Source organism: Cryptotermes secundus, unplaced genomic scaffold (genome assembly GCF_002891405.2).
Source record: "Cryptotermes secundus unplaced genomic scaffold, Csec_1.0 scaffold391, whole genome shotgun sequence".
Lineage (NCBI taxonomy): Eukaryota > Metazoa > Arthropoda > Insecta > Blattodea > Kalotermitidae > Cryptotermes > Cryptotermes secundus.
The window spans coordinates 1656632-1678578 of NW_019737394.1; the positions used below are offsets into that span (position 1 = coordinate 1656632).

Below are 21947 nucleotides of genomic sequence, written 5' to 3' on the forward strand. Positions count from 1 at the left end.
AGGTAGGGTGCGCGTATCCTAATAACTGGTGTTCATTTCTTGCAAATATTCTAGATATTGGGCTATATGTATCAATGTTTGTATCATTCATGTGTACATTATTTTTACTGATTCTGTAAATGTGGTATTTTTCTAATGTGTTTTAAGTGTTTTCGACCACTTCTGTGGTCTAGTGGTCAGAGTTCCTGGCTACAGATCCAGAGGCCCAGGGTTCAATTCTCAACACTATCAGATTTTCAGAGAAGTAGTGGGTCTGGAACGGGGTCCACTTAGCCTAATGAGGATAGCTGAGGAGCTTTTTCAAGGGGTTCCAGTCTAGAAAACCGGATTAACAGCTGTGGGGATCCATTGTGCTGACCACGCGACACCCTCTATCCGCAAAAAGTTCCCACTAACTTTGCCGATAAGCGACAGTTGCTTGGTCAGTATAGTTCGCTTGCAAACTACAGGCCATGGAGTTTAATTTTTAGGAGTTTTCCCTTTTTCTATGTTCTTATAATGTCTGTTGCATCTGTTATGGTCCTATATATAATATGTCCTGTCTTTAATATGTGATAATAGGGCAGCAGTTTTCTCTGCAACTTGTACATCTGATGGTGGCCAGTTGGGCCAGAACACACAGCGTTCAAATAATAGGAAGAGACAAATCCTTTGAAGTGTCAATTTCAATACATCAATAAAGTTGCACAGGGATGGTGAGCAGTGCCAATGCTAATTTAGAATACACAGTGCAACAGGATGCTGCAGTATCATAGCTGATAGCTGACATGCAGATGATCAAGAAGTTCTCTGCTTTTATGGAATCCGAAGGCTCATTATCATGTTCACACAAGCTTACCATTGGATAAATGTCTCTCAGGTAAAACACAAGAAAATTAGCTAGAACATATACAGACATATATAGACTGATCTATTTCCCAAGTTAAACAAGACTGCAAGAAGATGTTGGCACATGACAAAAACAATTTTGGATAAACACTGACATGATGGTTAAGAGTCCATATGACACTGGAACCCACACTGCATATTTTAAAGAATATTACAGAATCCTGACTAGACAACAATTTGCCATATGCTCCATGGTCTTATATACACAATTAACCAAGACTGACAGGACAGAAACTAGTTGCAAGGGGTTATTCTCTATCATCCAGGTTTCAGATGGGAATAACCATCACTATCCTCCAAGCAGTCAGGACTGATTTCTCTGACCATAGACTGATGGACATGGAGAGCAGAAATTTCTTACCTGTAGATGGAATGTGAAACAGCATGAGGTTATGGATATAGCCGCAGCTAACTGAGGCACTGTGACAGCAGTCTAATGCTACATTAAGTCTGTCTCTGCAATCCATGAAAGAAGTTTCATGACAACGTTTTGGCACTGTTTTTAAGAGCTTCGAACAGAGTATCATGACTGATAGATCCCGTGGTTGATGAGAAAGAAGAAGCAAATCCATGAGCAATGCCTTCCACAGAAGCAATGATATGCCAGCAGAGATGCAGGTATGAAAGTCTGACTGCATTTGCCTGACATGCAAAGTACTTTTCCCCACAAGGCATCCGAACATGCAGATTTTGATACACTACAGCTGAAGAGTCTCATGATATGTGCTTGGCTTTATGAACAACTTGATGAGTCTCTGAACAGAGGCATGTGAAGAAAATAAAACTCTCCAGGGCAGGATGGAAAGGGAGTACCTAAGAGCACCTCAGCAAGCATGAATGGCATGCTAACATTCATCAATCACCAGGTATAAGGATGTAATAAAGTCTGATGGATGACCAGGCTATGTGACATGAGGCAGTTCAGTTCACAGTGCTCATAATATACCTCACAAAGGAGTCAATAGATGAAAACTGATGATCCTCACAAGGAACTGATAAGAGATGCCTGCCCAGTGAGCATATCCAGTGATCCAGTTCTGGTGTGGTTGGAAATGGTGTAGAAAAGTAAACATCTGCTGGATATTGGTCATCATACAAATGAGGAAAAACGCCCAATTCAAGATGGACTGTCAGACCTGGACTACAGAAAGGGAGGTCCATGGCAGGCAAGTTTTCTGACCCTAGACAGAGGGACATGTCAGCTCCTGTGTCAAAAAGGATTAGATCAAACCCAACACATACATTGTACACTATTCTTTCTTGTTTGTCTGTAAGAACTGATACCCAAAGAATATTTCTGGCACTAAAGTTGCCAAAGAGAAGAGGAGATTATGTTTGTTAAGTGGGAATTAGACTGGGTCAACTTAGCAGGAATTACTGGCGTTGCCCCTGAAATGTGTGTTGCAAGCTGTGAGAGAGAAGCCTAAGTAGACAGGTGGATCACAGTGACCTGCAGTGGAGTTCAGATGGTAACTGCCACAGACCTCAACTAAAAAAGTCACCTCTCTACTGGCTCTATATCTGTCAAGATGGTAATTCAACTGCAACAGTTCCATACTGCACTTACTGCAGTATAAATGAGTTCCCCAATACAAGAAGACCATTAACTCCTCCTACTGCAGCATTGATAATGAATGTCCACGACTTCTTCATTTTGCCAGCATTACATAAGGTTAGTTTACTGTCAACCCATGATTCATCAGTATAAAATACTGGGTACCTTTTATAACCCTTTATTTTTATAAGATATCCTGATCTTCAGTCAACAACATCCACTCTCTCTACAGGAAATTTTCTTATAACTCTTTATATCCCTTTACAATGACTTACAGCCCTAATGAAACTTAACCTCCTGTTTTAGAATGCGTAGCAGCTTGGGTACTGCTAGCACTCTTCCTTCCTGAACACAGAAATCATGAATTCTCATTCTGATAACATAGTTATAAAAAATATTCCAGAAACACAATCTATGAAAGTTTTTGTCTCCTCTTTCCTGGTGAGCTGAGAAGCTAGGTCAGATTAGTACCATTCCTATGCTCATGTTTCTCCTGACTCTCAATACAGATGACAGGATCCCTGTGTACACTGCTGCTCTCTGTTACCTTATTAATTGATAACATCAATCATTGTTGTTGTCACTCCTCATCACATTTAATTACATCTGCTATTACCTCCATGCCCTCCCAGTGAATGGTAAAATTCAGTGGAGATAACATCGTTTTGGCACTTTACCTGAGGCTTGAGTTCCCACACACTGAATAAACAAATCTGCCAGTGATCACTGTGATACAAATGATGCTACACAGTATATAGATACAAACATAACTGCTTCAGTTCGGTTCACTTGAGCACTACACAAGTACACTTGTGACCAATATGTTCTGTACAGATGCTACACAAAGTAGGCAGGTCTGTTCTTGTCCCTTCCCCCAATGTCCCTCCTTTCCTCATCACTGTGCAAGTCTCAAAGCTAAGAGTCTCTACCAGTACCTCAAAGAGGCCATGACCACTTCCTACCAAATTCTTGTCCCAATATCGAAACACTAGTCTCAATAATGAAAGCATTCTTATATAACCTACAATAAATACACCTCCTGAGCCAAATATTTTCCTTGAGTGAGCCATATATAGGTCCCAGCATTCATGAATATTTACATTTCCAAACTAAATTAGGGCCATTCTAAGTACCATTTAAGTATTCTTTATGAAATGCAATAATAAATGTCAAGCACTGGGAATGGGTATAACAACTGATTTAACCATACTGTGTAGAATGTAGTACCTATTTTATTGTGGACTCTTCATAACTCTGCTTTACACAAAATGTTAGTTATCAAAACTGAATTTAAGCCCCCTCAAGCTGGTTCCCTATACCCACATATACTGCTCGCTACCCTGCTGCTACAGAGGTTATACATATAAGGGTATGCTGTCTGAAGCATCTGAAATATAACCTTAAAATTGCTCTCTGTTAAGATATTGAAACTACATGAACTGCAGCAAATTCTGAAGGCCCTGATGCTTCCTTCCATTTACTGCTATAAACAGGCAGGAAACATTTTTTTTTTCTCTCAGTAGTCTTCATGCTTGTCAGCCAATAGACATGGGTACGTCACTTGGTTCTAAATGTGTTTCAGACTACCTAATAAAGAAAACAGTGTAAGCACAATGAAGCTTACATTATTACTAATTTACCCTAAAAACTTTCTTAATTCTGTTTGATAATTTACACAATATGGAACATTCTGAACCGCAAGTGAATAGGGTTCTACACAGCAATTTAAATATTGCTTGACAGGGAAGTACATCAGTGGATTAAAAACTGGGTTGAGGGGTTAATGAAATTTCCAAATGTCCATTAATCTTTTAAAGCATGCACATGAACCAACAGACTTTAATTTCCTGGTGCAACACACTGAACTAAACTCAAGTGAACTCACCACATCCAGACTCAGCATTTCTTCAGTAACATCTCCTTTCTGGTATCGCATCTCATCTCTTAAACCAGACATATACATTTGGTGTCTCTGAAAATATACAGGATCATAAGATTAAAACATCCTAGTACATCTGTCATGCCTGTATGCATTTCATTCATTTATGTACTGAGTCATGTTTTTTACTCAGATGGCTCAGGAGTAGTGTCTTCTGGACCAGTACCCTCCCCTTTTTCATCCCCCCCACAGGAATCAATGTTGTGACACATTTACTGTTGACCCATCATCCATTTTACCATATGAGTTCCCCTTCCTCGCAGGTTTAGAAAGCAAGACCTACTCTGGTGCAAGCAGAGATATGAGAGCAGTATTTACTTGCCATCAGTCAGGCAAAGTAGGTCGCTAAATTCTGTTTAGATATGGGATCTCCAAATTGTGTTTGGATTCTTTGCACTAGCCGCTGAGGGCAAAGGTTCTCCTTCCTACAATGGTAATGCAAGTTTTTCGTTTGGGAGGTTGCAACGAAGTATTCTGTTTGGTTTGATATTATTATTTATCTGGGCTTACTACTGGTCCATTCAGTGTTAATGCATGACCAGATAATGGACTAACACTTGAGATCTGGGTTGTCTCGCAATGTTATGTGGGTTTTGGCGGTTTTATAGGTCCGAGTGATTACTTTACGTAATTTGGTTTCTGTCTGAACCGACCAAGGCGGTCAAGGTCATAGTCTTGCAGCTATTGCAAGTGCTTTTTCATGATCAGAGTCATTATTATATTTTGTTATTATTACTGCTATTGTTGTATATGTCATGTTGCATGTCACCAACAGCAGACACCTGAGATTCAAGTACCTAAATATTGACTTCAACTTACCACTTCCTCCCATTCTTTCTGTCTTTCAGGGTCAAGAAGATTCTTCAAGCCTTCCACTTCCTTTCGAAGTGAAGAAATGTAAGCATTCTTCTGTGACAATACTACACCCAATAGCTCCAGGCATGGCGTAAACTGCCCAACTTCTTCTCTTGTGTCCTGCAACAAATTTATGCTTCATTCTACATACTGTGTACAGTGAAGGTTCAGTTATATTGTATGTTAATTTATGTCTTTAAAAATGCCATTAGTTGTGTCAAAGTGCAGCATGATGAGTCTAATGATCTGAAAACGATGCAGAAAGAAACATGTGTAGTCCAATTTAAGGTAACATCTCAGTATCTGCCTGGAGAGCCTGAAGAAAACTTTAGTCAAAATAGCCAGTCTCCAGGCCTATGTATGAACCAAGGAGCTCATGAATACAAAGCAGCACGGCTAACCACTAGATCATGACAGTCCGTTCTCTTTCAAAGGCAGATCTGTCCCTGTAACTAATTAATTAAGCACCATGCCACAAAGACATATGAGGCAAGCAGAAGTATAGCTCCACCATTCTTGACCTCAGCACTTGATGCATATCGAGTGGTCAGCTTCACGCACCAGCAGATTTATCCCAAGTAAAAGATCCCCCAGTACCCATTTGCTAGGAGGCTGGGTAAGCCGAAGAGGCAGTCTAGACATGGTGGAGAAGAGAAAAATCTCTTGATCTCCCCTAGGGATCAAACCTCAGCCATCCAATCCACAGCCTACTATGATACTGACAGAGCTATCCTGGCTCATAGTTTGTTCTCTTTTACTCTTCTTATGCCAGAGAAGCATATTTGCAGGCCATATAGTCTTTCAAGCTTCGCTACTGTGGGATGCATGTAAGTATGTGGGATGTTACCACACTACTTTTCCTCATCAATCACAGATGAAGGAGTCCACTTCTGATGCATGAGTAACTACATAAAATAAACCCATTTACCTTTTGTATTAGGGTAAAAATAAAGATGAGGGAGAAAAATCATAAGTTAGGGGAATTAAACATTGAAACTATTGGCACACCAGATAAAATTATGAACAAATGAAAGCAAAATAGGGAAATATTTTTTTCAGTCAGAAGTTTGTTTTGATTCTTTTCATGAAAATTCAGGATTTCTATAATTAGATGGGCACAAATATTCAGCATGAAATTTTGATAGATGACAGGAAAAGATCTGTTTCATTGACAATATTAAACAACAAAGCACACAAAGGTGAAAATGTAAGTTCTTCAAATGGAACATGTTCACATGTTTCACTGGGCTGTGGTGGTGTAGTGGTTCAAGCATCATCCAATGGAATTCTTTGTGGAAGGAATCCATTGGCTGGAGTGTCAACAGGTTGCCCTATTGCCAAAAGCTTGTGCTCCTTTGCTCAGAATAATCGCCTAATGTATTTCAACTGAACAAACCATAACAGTGATTCTCAATTTTATTTTTAGCACATGAGGGGGTGAAATCGAAGAGCATTTAATGATTCCACTGTATCCAGTTTTCATACTACAAAAAATAACATGGCTACTGATCTCTTTAGTAGCTTCTTTATGAAGTGCAGCTTGCTTCCTCAGTTACTTCCATCTGAAAAGTGAAAGACAAACCTTATCTATATAACATTCAAATTTAATTAAATAAAAAAGAAAAAGAATGTATCTTACCTCTAATGCTCCTTTTTCTGCCTTCAGTTTCTTGCAGGTCTCTGTGAGTTTTTCAATCATTTCCAGTTCATCAGTGGTTTTTGTATGCCATTCTCTTTCTTGTGCTGCCATAACTTTTCTAGTTTCCTCAAACATTATTTTCAATTCTTTTACCTAGTGAAAGGCATCATCAGAGGAAAATTAAAACATGCTTTACTTATACATAAAAGTGTGATACTGGTTGTACATACATATCCTTATTAACTTTGTGCAGACAGTAGCATGACAAGAACTGCTGATCATCAGTCTAACCTGATGGCAACTACAACTATTACTACAGGTGTCAAATGACACCACATCACTATTTCTGTCAGATGAGATACGTTGGTTTATATCTTCGCTGACCAGCTAAGAGGTTGATCTGGAAAGGATGTTGAAATCTAATTTAAGGTAGTCACCTCACATATCTTAGAAGGAGCTGCAGAAAACTATTAAGGGCCTCAGTAAACACTGCTAACTGGATGAAAAAGACACCACTCCACAGATATAAATGTAGATAGGAAGAGCAGGTGGAATTCTCATTTCATCCGTGTGTGCTAGCTGTCCCACCCATTTCATTCTTCTTCATTTGAGCAGCCTAACATTACTATGTGAAGCTACAGTCCCTTGTTGCTTTATGTTCTTCACAAACTTTGCTCCCAAACATCCTCAATCTGTGATTTTCCTCAGAGCAAGAGATAATGTATTGCACCCATACAAAACTGCAGGCAAAATGTTAGTTTTGCATCTTTTACTATAAAATATACACGGTGTCCCAGGAGGAAAGTGCCAAACTTTGGGAGGGTGTTCCTTATGTTAAAGTATGCCGATATAACCCAAAACACCTATGTCCAAAGTTGAACGGTTACGGAGATAATGGCCAGAGAAGTGTGAAACTTTGACCGCTGTTACACGCTTGTTGATTACAAAATACATATTAAAACTGGCAGGAATATGTGGTTTCTGTAATGTTAATAATGTACGTAACATCAAACGAACTTGTGAGTGACATGAAGCCATAAAATTGAAGTACAAAATACTCGCTCACCATGTCATAATTGTCCTTAGGTTTCCAAGCACTATACATGACACATGACTGGCAAGCACTGACATAACATGGCTGGCTGCGCATTCTGGTATAATCTCACTACATAGCTGTACTAAACATACATTCACGGAAAATCTCTTTTGGAATTTCGTTTCCATTATCTCATGTGGATTATTATGGGACCACGTATGCACATTTCGTAAATTATTTGCACCGTCCTGGGTAAAAGACGCCTCATCACTGAATAAAATGATGCTTAACAGTTCAGGATGAGCTTTTTATCCAGTGGCACAAATCCATACGCTGAGCATGGTCGCTTGGTTCCAGATGTTGTACCCTTTAATCATGGTAAGGATACAACTCTTCATCATGTAAAGTTCGCCACACCTGCATATGTGATATGCCGATGCAAGAGGCCTCTACGAGTGGACAGACGCGGACTTTTCTGAACCATCTCAAGAACATTCTCTCGTGTGTTTATCATTCGTACATCCTCCCTTTAAGAGTGCACAGAAACACTCGGAAGAGAACCAGTATCATGCAATGTCTGGTGAATTTGCGTAAATACACTTCGACATGTTTGACAGGATGTTCTGTTTTGGAAGCTTGCCCCTCATGTTCGTAGCCTACTTTTCAGTGATGACTGTCATATGCCCCTAGTTTGCGCGTTTCCTCCACAGCGTGTGGTGTTGTCTTTACTAGTTTTTTTTAACTGGTTACAGTAATGTGCAAGATGGAGTCACAAATCCACATTTTCTATTCCTAAACTTTGAGGTACGACTTTATTTTAGCAGTCGCATCAGTTTGCAAAATACCAACGGATGAAAATCATCATGCACTTCAACAAATGTGGGAGTGCAGTGTGCAGTAAGTATGTGGTGAATCATTTGCCTGATATTATTTCAGCAAACTGTAATTCACATCAATACATAAGTGATACACTCAATACCCTCCTCAACCAGTTGACAGCTGAAGAAAAACAATACAGATATTTTATTGAAGATAATGCTATAGCACATACTGCTTACAAGTGTACAGCTGCTCCATGTGACATGTTTGAAAAGAGAATAATCAACAAAAGACTATGACTTCCTAGACCCCCTGATCTTAGTTACTGTGATTATTATCTTTGGGACAATCTGAAGGTCAAAATATATTGCTGTGTGTAGACGCGTTACTAGGTAGTAATCTTGAACAGGTTCCACAGCAACAAATCAACACACAACAAACAGAGGACCTGTTGAAATCAGCATTTTCTGTGGTTCACGCCATGGTCATTGCTACACATTGGTGCAGTGAACATATTTCTCCAGCAACAGCTGAACTACAACAACAGAAGAGCTGTTTTCTATGTGGCCCATGCTGAGGGGTTATAAGTGGGACAAAGTTAAAGCTTCGCCAGTTGAAATTCAGTCTGTGGAGAAAAGGTTGGGAGGTTGGTGTGAAATAGCCACCATCTTGAGAGTTAGTCAGCTGAAGCACTGAGAGAATTTTAAGGGAGACTATGAAGAGAAGACTTAGTTGGTGCAGTTAGTGCAGATGTGGGATATGTGCCAGGTGGTAAGGACGTAAGTGGTAAGGACTGTTAAATTCCGTTACCGGGAAATGACTAAGTGATTAGAAAGAAGAATTTATGTGTGCTGTAATTACAGTGATATTTGGAATGTGTAACTCAGTGGGACTGTTATAGTTACTGTGTTAAAATCCATTACCAGGAAACAACTTGTGAAAGCAGACTGAAAAGATTTGGCATGTAATTTGTAAAGTGTGGAAATTAGCAACATTGTTATAATTACTTGTAGTTACAATCTGTAAGTGGTCAAGAAATCCAATCGCAAAATCCCATCGATAGTCACTCATACACATGACAATACAATAACCCTTGTAACCACTAAAGTCTTGCAGAAAGAAATAATATCGAGTAATTGCACACAAGTTTCACAAAACTTATTTATATGATAAAAGGCATGCCTGAAGGCAGAAGGGGATCACTTTCAGCAGTACTGAAAAAATGTGGCAAGTTAATGTTGCCTTGTTACTGTTATTAGTAATATAGTTCTGTTTAAGTAGTCAATAATGCAAGGAAATCCCTTTGCTGATCCCCTACAACAACACAGAAAACTAATACCATACTGAAACTAACACCATGTCTTCATCTCAACTGAACACCTGTATGAGACTTCTTTATTACATACCTCCTGTTCCCTATTCTCTATTGTCTCAAGAAGTCTGTTCAGTTCCTTCTCCTGATCATGAACTTTTGTCTGCAGTTCCAAGTTTGCTTCTTTCAACTGACTGTCTGTCTTCTGACGCTGTTCATCCAGCCGTGATTGTAGTGCTGAAATTTTGAGAAGCTGTTCTTCCATACATTCCTGTAGGACATCTCTCTCTGCAGCTACTTCCTGCAACACAATAACTTCAGCACTGAAATGAATACATCATCGTAACTTATCAATGTTTCCATCATATCTGCCATCCAAAAAGTGGCTGTCAAACTTTTCTCAGTCATAGACCAATAACACAGCAGTCGGATTTCCCTATATGTCTCACACTGTTGCACACAACCTCACTGGGGCTCGAACCAACAACCTTTTGGCTTGCAGCATAGTGCCCCAACCAACTACACTACCATGTACCCTTGGGTGTACATTGGATATTGGATTTATTAACCATTTGTATATGCCATTTAGAACTACACTTTACAGTCCACTGACACACACAGACTGGTGTCCTCAGTCTATTACAGCCTCCACTAGCTGTTTCCTGGCAACGGATTTTAACACAGAGACCATAATTACACACTCCAAATATCACACATAATGTCATTCCTTCAAAGCTGCACTCTTGCAGCTAATTCTTTTCTTCAGAGCCTCCCGTATGGAAATGCCTCTCAATTGACAATTGCTTTTATTCTGTGTATGTGAAGGTAGCAGTCTTGCAATGGGCTGATCCCCTGTCAAATGAGTGCTACTGATCATCTTAGGATTAAGAAACTGAAGTGAAACAAAGTGTTTCATAGATGTCTTATGCTCCAATGTGGGAGCAACAAGAAAAAGAAAGTGAGAATACAAAATAAAAACTGTCTGAAAGGAACATAATCCAAACTCATATATGTAGAAAGGCTGATGGTCTACATGAACTATTCAATAAGTGAAGGAGGGCAAAAAAAAAAAAAAGAATGCAGTTAGTTGTACATTTCAAGTGAAGCATAAATTAAGCTGTGGACCACTGATTAAGAAATGATGGTTTCATGGCAAAGCCTTCACCATATAAGATTTTTGGCTTTCACAGAAGTGATGATTTATTTTGACTGTGGTCTTCTGGGTTATGACACCATGGATTCTGCAAGGTGGTTTACCTTATGAATCTACGTTGTTTCCTCACAGAGGTTACCCATGTGAGATCTGAGGTTTCCACTCCTCTCTCTCCTCCCAAAACTCTACATACCTTTGCTTGAGCTCCCCAATGGTTGTTTATTCAGTACCTTCACTTTTACTACTCTTAGAGGAATCCAACTGCCATCTATGCATAACACATGCACATAGTGCTGCATCCTTCTTCATTTCACCAGCTTCTGTCATAGTACGTATACATTCACAGCCTGTCTAATACGTTGGGTTTATCCATACATGTGAAACACGTATAACTGCAGTAGCCCACAATTACACAGACAAAGGAAGACTACGTCATACATATCACCAGGAGCTAGGGCTTACCGGCATCACAAAACTTCATCCCAGGATTTGTATCATTCCTGGTCATACATACATCATTTTTTTTCCTTGGCACTACAGCCCCAGTGGGCCTAGGCCTACCTCCATGAACTTCTCCGTTTACTTCGGTTTTTCTAGATCTTAGACATACGGTAGGACTCCTTGGGGCGAATGATCAGCTCGTTGCAAGGCCTCTACCTGTACACAAACACAAAAAAACGCACACAAACATCCATGCCTTGAGTGGGATTCGAACCCACGATCCCGGCTTCCGAGTGAGCGAAGACAGTGCACGCCTTAGACCGCTCTTCTACCATGACCGGCTATACATACATCATACTGTGCTATATTACATAAGGGATTTTGAACTACACCAAAGTACACAGGTAAGTCAATAAGTAAGTTATAAATGGATATAGAACTTAAACAAATAAGAGTACTGATTTGAAAAATGCTTTTGTTTCTCAACATAATCTTCCTCTATATTGAGGCACTTGTCCCATTGTTTCACAAGCCCCTGAAAACCAGCAGCATAAAATTCTTTGGGCTGCTGTTGGAACAAGGCGTGTTCACACGGCGTGGCCTACCTCATAATGCATGACGGGTGCCAAGCATGCTGACCCCACAACACAAAATGCAAAGAATGGGTCTGCTATAATGCCAGATCCATTCTTTGCATTTCGTGTTGTGGGGTCAGCATGTGTGGCACCCATCATGCACAGACTTTGTGAAAACCTAACCTGTCATGCATTATGAGGTAGGTCGTGCCGTGTGAACACACCTGGTTCTGACAGCAGCCCAAAGAATATGATGGGACAAGTTCCTCAATGTTTATTCTTGGTTTAATTTTCAAAATCTCTGGCTCCACTAAGAAAAGAACAAATACAGAGATACAGAAATTTCTACAACAGCCATCAGAGAGATTTCATAGCAGTTCCTGACAGATTATTTTTAACAGTACTACATTATGCGAAGAAAATTTTCATATAGTAAAACTGTCATTATACAGCATTTTGCCTGAGGTCTGGATTTTCCAGAGAAGTCTGTACTATTTTATTTTAAAAAACATAATCATTAAGGAACATGTTACCTCTTCATTCCTCTTGACTCCCTTAAGCTCCATCTCCAAGTCCCGTATCCGTTTGAGAGCCACTTCCTCTGCTCTGGAGTGACGCAGAAGCTTGTCCTGCAGACGGTGCAGCTCATCCAGAGGCAAACATACAGGAGACTGAGCACTGCGTGCTTCTTCTGGTGTGTCAGATCGAAATGCATCCAACTGTTCCCTATGTGCATAAATATGAAATGACCAGAAGTCCATTCATTTACTAATAATGTATCAATTCTTGTACAGTATCATTGTAATCAACTTTTCAGGTCTCATACCATTTTCTCACTATTCTTATTTTATAATTACTGCATGCTGGCTATGTAAAATTCATGGCAGCACACCTGACTCTTATTTGGGAGGTATCTGGTTTCTATACCAGCCACAGACTGCCTACTCTTAACAGACATTTCATGGTTTTCCTTTGTTTCCAAAGGTAAATTTTGGATCCATGGAATGCAATGCAATGCAATGTAATGTAATGTAATGTAAAAAAAGTACAAGCTACAAAGCTCCTCATTATGCAGTTTTCTCCAACCTCCTGTCACTTCATCTCTCTTGCATCCAAATATTCTCCTCAGCACCCTGTTCTCAAATACCCTCACTCTATGTTCCACCCTTAATGTCAGAGACCAAGTTTCACACCAAAAAGAACCAAAGACAAAATTATAGTTTTGTACATTCTAATTTTTGATATTTTTAAACAGCAGATAAAAAGAAAAAAGTTCTGGACTGAATGGCACAAAGCATTGCCCCAATTCAGTCTCCTCTTAATTTCCTCCTAAATCAAATTTTGATTTGTTACTGTCATTCCCTTGAACTGTGACACAAGTCTTATATGAACAGATATATATATTCCAGAAATTTTTCCTTTTAAGTAGTGTGAGTAAGTGTTAATTTCTCCCCAGTTTAGTAACAAATCCTGAAGTGAATAAATAGTGAAACAAGTGAAGCACACCTTATTGACACATCTTCAGATGGAGAGCTGCAGCTAGCACTGGACACTGTGGCATGAAATGATTCAAGCTCTTTGGTCTTCTTGTCTACTGTTGCCTCCAAATCCCGTAGCTGAAACAAAATTACACACACAGAAATTATGCAGAATCTCAGAAGACAGTACCCCTTATACAATAATTGTAGAACAGTGAACTTAAGTCCCATGTGATGGCAGATGAATTTTAACTTGAGTTTTGCTATTAACAACAGTAGTACTGAAAAAGAACATATGCATGGGCGGACAATAAAGTTTGTGAATTCATCGCAGTAGAAGTGCTACATACCCCATTGCAGAGTATCACTGTGGTCACCTTCAAAGTACTGCCCTTGGGAAGTTACACACTGATGCCAGCACCTAGTCAACCCTTCAAAACAATTTTGGAACTGGTTTTGTGGAATGGCCTTCAGAGCTGACATCATATTACTCCTGATGTCATCAATGTTATCAAAATGTCTTCCTTACAATATTTCCTTTATCTTCACAAACAGAAAAAGGTCACTGGGGCTAGATTCAGTGAATAGGGAGAGTGTCCCAGCACAGTTATTTGTTTACTAGCTAAAAACTCCCTCAAAGACATCGCTGTGTGAGCAGGTGTACTGTCGTCATGCAGAATCCATGAGTTGTTGGCAAAAAGTCTGGGTCATTTCTATCTAACCTTTTCATGCAGCCATTTCAGTACTTCAAATAGCAAACTTGGTTGACTATTTGTTCAGCTGGTACAAACTCATAATTAACAATCCCTCTAATATAAAAAAAATTGGCAACATTGTTTTGAGTCTGATTTGGAGTGACGGAAATTTTTTGTCATGGAGTACTGGCGGTCTTCCATTGTGTACTTTGCAGCTTCATTTCAGGGGCATATTGGTAGACCCATTTTTCACCACCTGTGATGACATGGCCCAAAATGTCATCTTGCCTCTCCAAAAGGTCTTGGCAAGTTTTGACTCTTCTTTGCTTTGGTTGTTCGGTGAGCTCTTTTGGGGCCATTTTTTCATACACCTTCCTCATGTCAAGACTTCATATACTGTAACAAATTTGATCAAAGCATTGCCAGGCAATGGCACAATAAACACTTCCCAACATGCAATAATATAGGGAAAACTGTGTTTTCTATGTGGTCTGCGCCAAGTGCATGCATGGAACAACAGAACGTCTATTGGCTGGTAACGAAGCAATAAACATGCATCCTTAACAACAGAAGGTGTTTTCCATGGGGTCCACTCGGAGGAGTTATCCTGAAGACAATTGGTGCTACAAGTTCAGGTCTTGGTTGAAGATAGCCACAGGAAATTTGCAGTCGAAGAAGAATTAGAAGTCAGCCAGTGAGGTCTTAAAGTGTGATTTGAAGACATTACGTGTGCTGTAGTGCAGTGATATTAGGAGTGTGACAGTTATAGTTCCTGTGTTACAATCCATTGCCAGGAAATGGATAGGGAAAACTCTGCAGAGGAATAGCCATTGTATAGATCTGTTACCTAGCAATGACTAGTTAAAGCAAATATAGAAGATTTTATTTATGTGTTCTAATTATAGTAATCTTGAAAGTGTTATAATTATTTGTAGTTATGACTGGTGAATATCCAATAAACCGACTCAAAATCCAAATCCCATCTATTAGTCACCAATGTGACAATATCTTCAGAATTATTTCTGCTAAAATATTCGAGTGAAATGCATCTGAAACAAAATATATTCCCAAACTCTGCAGTGTCATATTTTTGCTATGATATCAATTGCAGTTTCCAGAAGCATTTATAAACTCCTGAAATAAAACAAAGTATTCGGCAGACAAAATCCAAATGTAACAGCACTCACATTTCTGGAAATGTTATCCTTCCCATACTGTGATGAAACTAAGATTTGAAAGTTTAAGACTGTTCATCACAGAAGTTGCCTTCTACTGATGGTTCATGCATATCTGCCAATATGCAGACATCTGGTTTGTCTTTCCAAATCACTGCTACCATGTCAACTCTCGCCATCACATGTACATGAGTTATAGTGTCTTACTGTAGAAGTTACCCAGCAGCCCTGTAAAACTGTCTCCACGAGTTCCTGAATACATGATGGCTTATGTGTGCATGTCAGCAAATAAAAGTAAAGTATGTGCCCCACCCCATCTAACCTGCTATTATGAGACCTGAGGTATAAATGGTGATGCCTACAAAGATTACTGTCTTATGGGACAAGACACCATATCATCATTAATAACATGCTGCCTTCATCTTCAGGAGATGTCTCAGCAATGCCAGTAATGCTCTACCACAATACATAGCCTGTTCTAGCACAAGTGTACTATCATATCAGACAGTTTATAAATCTTGCTGCTGGTTTGGTCTAATCTTTAACTTGGAAGAAATCAGTAAATGTCCATCAGACTACAAGGCACCATATCCCAGGAGATAGAGCCCTTGACAGACATTTCTGTGACAACCTCAAATTCAACATTATATCGTGACTGCAGAAAATTAAGAATGTCTTGCATTACAAGGTGTGACAATTTAATTCCCGGAATGGCTACAGCGTGTCACTGGGGTGTTGAATCAGGCAAACTCATGTACCCAAGAATATCTGGACATGTTCCAACTTGCATTTACATGAGCCACAGAGCAAACGAGTCATTCGTTCCCAGGCAGCAGAGGAAGTAGTACATGTCTGTGGTATACTGCTGGTGGAAAAATGAGTGACAAGAATCTTGAGCAGCAGATAAACATCAAGTTTTGTGTGAAGATTGGTAAAAGTGCTAGTGAAATGTTAGTTTTATTAACAGTGTCTTATAGTGAATACACTAGGAAGAAAATAAGTGTTTCTGAATGGCATAGGAGGCTCAAGGAAAGGTGAAGAAATGTGCAAGATGCCCCAAGAAGTGGGCAGGCAAAAATCCAAAGGACAGATGCAAACGTGGATACAGGACAAACCTTGGTGTGCTCAGATCAAAGATTAAGTGTGAGACTAACAGCAGAAGAATTGAATATGAATAGGGAAAGAGTGTGACAGATTATTATGGAGGATTTGGGAATGAGAAAAATATCCTCAAAGACAGTGCCTTATATCTTGACAGATGACCAGAAACATCAGCTTCACATGTCATTTGATCTTTTACAAAGTGCAAAGATGTTTGATATGGTCTTCACCAGTGATGAAATGTGGTGTTTTCAATACAACCTAGAAACAAAACATCAGAGCATGCAGTGGCAAACACAGAATTCACCTCAGTAAAAAAAGCACATATGTCTTGCTCACAGTTCAAGATCATGCTTGTGTGTTTCTTCGATCACAAGGGGATAGTTCACTATATTCATTGCATAAGGATTAATGGTGAATCAACAGTGTACTTGGACGTGCTGACAAGGTTACAGGAATCGGTTCAGAGGAAGAGACCCAAACTCTGGCCTGACAAGTGGATTTTCCACTATGACAATACCACTGTGCATGATGCGTTAAGAGTTGGCGAGTTCCTGGCCAAGAAATCCAATATTAAAATGGACCATCCACCTTATTCACCTGACTTAGCTACCTGCGATTTTTTATTCTTTCCAAAATTAAAGAATGCCCTGACGTGACAATGATTTGCTGACATTCCTGACATCCAATGCAATGTGACATTATTGCGAGGTGTTCTTAGAAAACGATTTTCAAGGCTGTTTCCAGCAGTGGCACCATCATTTCACAAAGTGCATATCTTCACAAGGGGAGTATTTTGAAGGCGTCAGCAGTCGCTAGTGCACAGGTAAGCAAATTTTGCTTTCACAGGGAAATTCCAGGAATTAAATTGTAGAATCTTGAATAATATTTGAAGGCAACATAAAATGGTGTGGAAACAAAATGTACAACTTCAATGACAAAATTTAAATAGGAACTCCAAATGAAATTCAGAATATAAGGTTTCTCTAGAAATCAGTCAAATACCTGCGCTTTCATCTGCCGCACAGCTGTGGAGTCAGACTGAAACTGCTCTACATGTAACCGGTGTTTCCGCAGTTGTTCTTCCAGATGACTGATGTGCTCTGTCAACTCTGACTTGCCGGACTCCAATCGTAAAGAATCCAGCTACACATAGACATAAACTACAGTATATCAAACTATAAGAGGTAATATAAAGTTGTCTTTGTGATACTTAATTAAACACTATGCCATGAAGACATATGGGGGCATGGAGGTATAACTCCACCTTTCTTGAACTTAGCACTAGATAGAGATGAGTAGTCAGCTTCACGCCCAGGCCGTTTACCCCCAGGAAAATCGTTCCTGGTACCCACTAGCTGGGAGGCTGGGTGTGCCCCAGAGTTGATCCGGATGCTGCGAAGAAAAAATTGTGCCATGCCGGGAATCGAACCCAGGTCATCCAGCCCACAGACTGTCGCTATACTGTCTGAGCTATCCCAACTCCTATATTAAGGTGTAATGTGAGGAAACCTTCATAGTACTTTCCTAGTCTCAGACACAAAAAAATGGAAATACTGTTTCAAAATAACCCACAGACAAATACAATCCATAAGGTACTCACTTGCATAACTAATGCCCCTGCATAGTAAATGGATGCATAATTTTTGATGAGAAACATGCTGAGGTAAATGCTGTATTTGTTACCAACATTCCAGCCACAAACATTTGGCTGAACAGATATGAAGGAAAGTGATTAATTGCACATTCTACACCTTCACACAAGGCATGGGCAACAATTTATGTTATCCATTCAAAGAGACACATTCTGAGGCACACAATATTTTATCTTACACATAATATAATTTGTTTTCCAATGAACCTTAACAAATCTTGTGAAAACAGGGACTATATATTTAGTGTATACACCTTCATCTAATAGTCACATGAGCATGAATTTTGCCTCATATAGCCCACAAGATTTTTACGCACATCTACAATCGCTTAAGAAAGATAATATTGTTGAACAGTACTATCTTCTGGGATATAACACCATGTAGTCCACTGAGAGTCAACTGACATTTTGGATGAACACACTGCTTCCATCTTCAGGATTGAATAAGCTGAGCAAGATACCAACATGAAAGCAGGCTTTCCACCTGGCAACACATATTACTGCCATCTTCAGGGATGAATAAGCCTAGCAATGATACAGCGTAAAAACAGGCTTGCCACCTGCTTTCATGCTGGTATCTTGCTCAGCTTATTCAATGCTGAAGATGGAGGCAATATGTTTATCTGAAATGTCAGTTGACTTTCAATAGACCACACAGAGTTATATCCCAGAAGACCATAATCTTCATAACCACTGCTGTGAAATCCTCAAATCCCTTACATGATAGCTCTGCTGTTTTATGCACTGCTTGTAGCATGCCAGAAGTTCTAAAATGCCACAACTCCAGCCAGCATTCACTGTCCCAATGCTCCTGATCGAATAAATCCTGCAGCCATGCTTTGGGCATGACATCAATGATTAGTGCTCAACAGGACAATCAGTTAATTGTACCCGCAGGATAAAGATTATTGCACATTGTTATTTTGGTACTATCTTCTTCACTCCTGGCTTTCTCTTCTAAAGCTGTCATAAGAATAATTAGTTGCCATTAGTGAGACTCCTATCTCAAGTTCCACATGTTGGGTGCCTTACTAGGAACTTGAGGCTGAGGTCTCACCAATAAGACTAAGTCCCTTGTACTGCGGCCAATTCTGGTTAATGGCAACTAATTCTTGACAGATTCTTCTCCTCCACCTGCATGAGTGGGTAATTATATTGAGTACTGTGACATTTTGCATCACCAATGAACTTTTCTTCACCCCAGGGAAGCAAAATATAATTGGTGAAATGTGAGATGGTTATGGTACAGCCTTTTGTGCCAGTAGACCATCATGAAGGTTCAGAAAAGAATGTCAGGAGATAATTTTCTTTTCTCCACAATATCCCGACTGACTCCGGGGCCCAGCCAGCCTTCTATCTAATGGACTTGCCAGAGATAAAGTGGCAAGGTTAAGAAAGGGTAAGAAAGAAAGAGCCATACCTCCACTCCCTCATAGGCCTTCATGGCATAATATTTAACTAATTAAGCACAGGGACAACTTTACCTTTTCCCAAGGGGCTTTTATTCTTCATATCCTCTTATGTTAAATTAACATCAATAAGCAGCAACTAAGATTTGAGGTTTTCACAGTGGTGACTGTGAAGAATGCTGTCGTCTGAGATGTGGCACCATGTAAATCTTGTGTGGCTGCAGTCACCTGCTCACACTGGTTCCTCGCTCAAGGATTTTTCTACCCTGAAGATGGAGGCGATACGTTCCTCCGAAACATTGGTTTACACAAGATCTATATGGCACCACATCCCAGACAATGGCTTTCTTCAATAAGCAGCAAGTTGATAATATGTCAACCATGGGGAAATAAAACATTTACACGGGTGGATTCACCACTTTATAAGCTTCCTCTGTGGTCCCACAGTTTCACTTTCTCCCCTGCCCTTTAATCTTTGTTGTCCAGCTACTACAGGGGTTGCAGCCAGACTTCAGTTAGGGCCCAAAACTTTACTGTCAGGGAAAGGATTTTAAATCTCTTGCTTCTACAGATCTGACAGCCATATTTTAATCAAGGGGCTAATGGTATTAGCACTGAAGAAAAGCAATGCTCGACCAGCCAAACTGTACAAAGCACTGACAGCAATAAAGGTTAAAAGTCCAAATATGTGACAAGAAACATAAATAATGAAACAGAGAACTGCTGCTCCCATGCATATCAGAGAGATGAACAGGGTGCCAATGGAAAATGTTACCATGTGTGTTGACATTTACAATGCAACCAGTACTTCTGGAATTGTGAGGTACAGGAGTAGCATTCCCAATAATTTTATACGAATTATAATCAGTCAATAACTTCAGCTTTCATTACTTCTCTTTAAATCTACAAATATTCACATCACAGAACTGGTCTTATTGGAGGTACTTCATGTGCAGGTGGGGTGAGTACTGCCAATATTATATTTCAATAATATTATTTTGGCCAGAAGGCAAATATTATGAATATATGGATAAGAATCAATAACGCACAATTCACTGATGCCTATGGAGGTGCGGGCACCACCACACACACTACTACTACTACTAGTACTTCTACTTCTACTACTACTACTACTACTACTACTACTACTACTAATAATAATAATAATAATAATAATAATAATAATAAAACAACAATAATAATAATAATAATAGTAATAATAAAATTTTTTGAAAATATTTAACAGTACTCAGACGTTCAAAAATGTCTCTTGTCTTACAATTTGAATTAATATTAAAAATCGGCTCAATTATATGTGGTTACGNTTAAAGGTGCAGACAATAACGAGACCTACATTTTATGTCATGTCTTAATTTTTATATGACAAACCATTTTTTAAAAACATCAAGTTCACTTTCGGGTAGAGGAGGGGCTGTATTCTACCCACATAAACCAAAATAAAATTTACATAACAACTTTACATTTTTCATTCAATAGTTTGGAAGATCAAATGCAGATGGACAGATTGACCTGACCCCTTTATCCAGTACAAAGAATGAAGACAAGTTGTAAGATGCGTAACTCACCTCATCTGTCAATTCCTGATGAGTCCTGCCTTGCTGTTCCAGTAGAGCATGCAACTGGTGTAACTGCTGCTCCAGTGCAGCCTCATGCTCTGTCCTTGTCTCTATCTGGCTCTCCAGCTCACCAATTATATCGCGCAGCATCCAGATCTACAAGTACACAGCCTCATACTTAACAAATGCAGAATATATTCAATTCAATTCAATTTATTTTTGTTCATCAGATCTACATTTGGTGATGGCACCTCTGGATATAGAACGCATCAAAGCCCAAGTGACTACAAAATCAATCCAGAGGACGTCATAAAGATATTACAACTAATATACAACCATTGTTGCAATAACTCTTGATACAAGTAAATTTACTGTCATCATCAACACTATGCTCCATGGTGCCACACTGAAATACAAATCACATCAATATTCTTACAATTCAAACACAAAAGGACAATGTTATAATTAAATACAACATGCATATAACACTTGCACTGCAACTTATTATCATAATAAAATACATATTAACATTGTCTATAGTAGAGAAAAAGCACATCTAGAGAATTATACGTATCATACAATAAAAGTTTTTAAAAAATGACTAGTGTTATTTTATTTATCTGTAATTAGCACAATCATCCCCTGT

The 21947-nt window shown here is 39.3% G+C and overlaps 1 protein-coding gene across 14 annotated transcripts in view; it reads right to left on the reverse strand.

The window, feature by feature from the left end:
- Positions 1–21947, reverse strand: part of LOC111870311 (A-kinase anchor protein 9) — a 193618-nt gene that overhangs the window by 59778 nt on the left and 111893 nt on the right. For all 14 annotated transcript variants that reach the window (XM_033753790.1, XM_033753798.1, XM_033753802.1 and 11 more), the window contains 8 exons: positions 21311–21457; positions 17667–17807; positions 13719–13828; positions 12746–12938; positions 10138–10344; positions 6877–7029; positions 5202–5357; positions 4329–4415 (listed from right to left, as the gene is read on the reverse strand). In XM_033753790.1, coding sequence (XP_033609681.1) covers positions 4329–4415; positions 5202–5357; positions 6877–7029; positions 10138–10344; positions 12746–12938; positions 13719–13828; positions 17667–17807; positions 21311–21457 — 1194 coding nt within the window. The remainder of the gene's footprint in view (positions 1–4328; positions 4416–5201; positions 5358–6876; positions 7030–10137; positions 10345–12745; positions 12939–13718; positions 13829–17666; positions 17808–21310; positions 21458–21947) is intronic.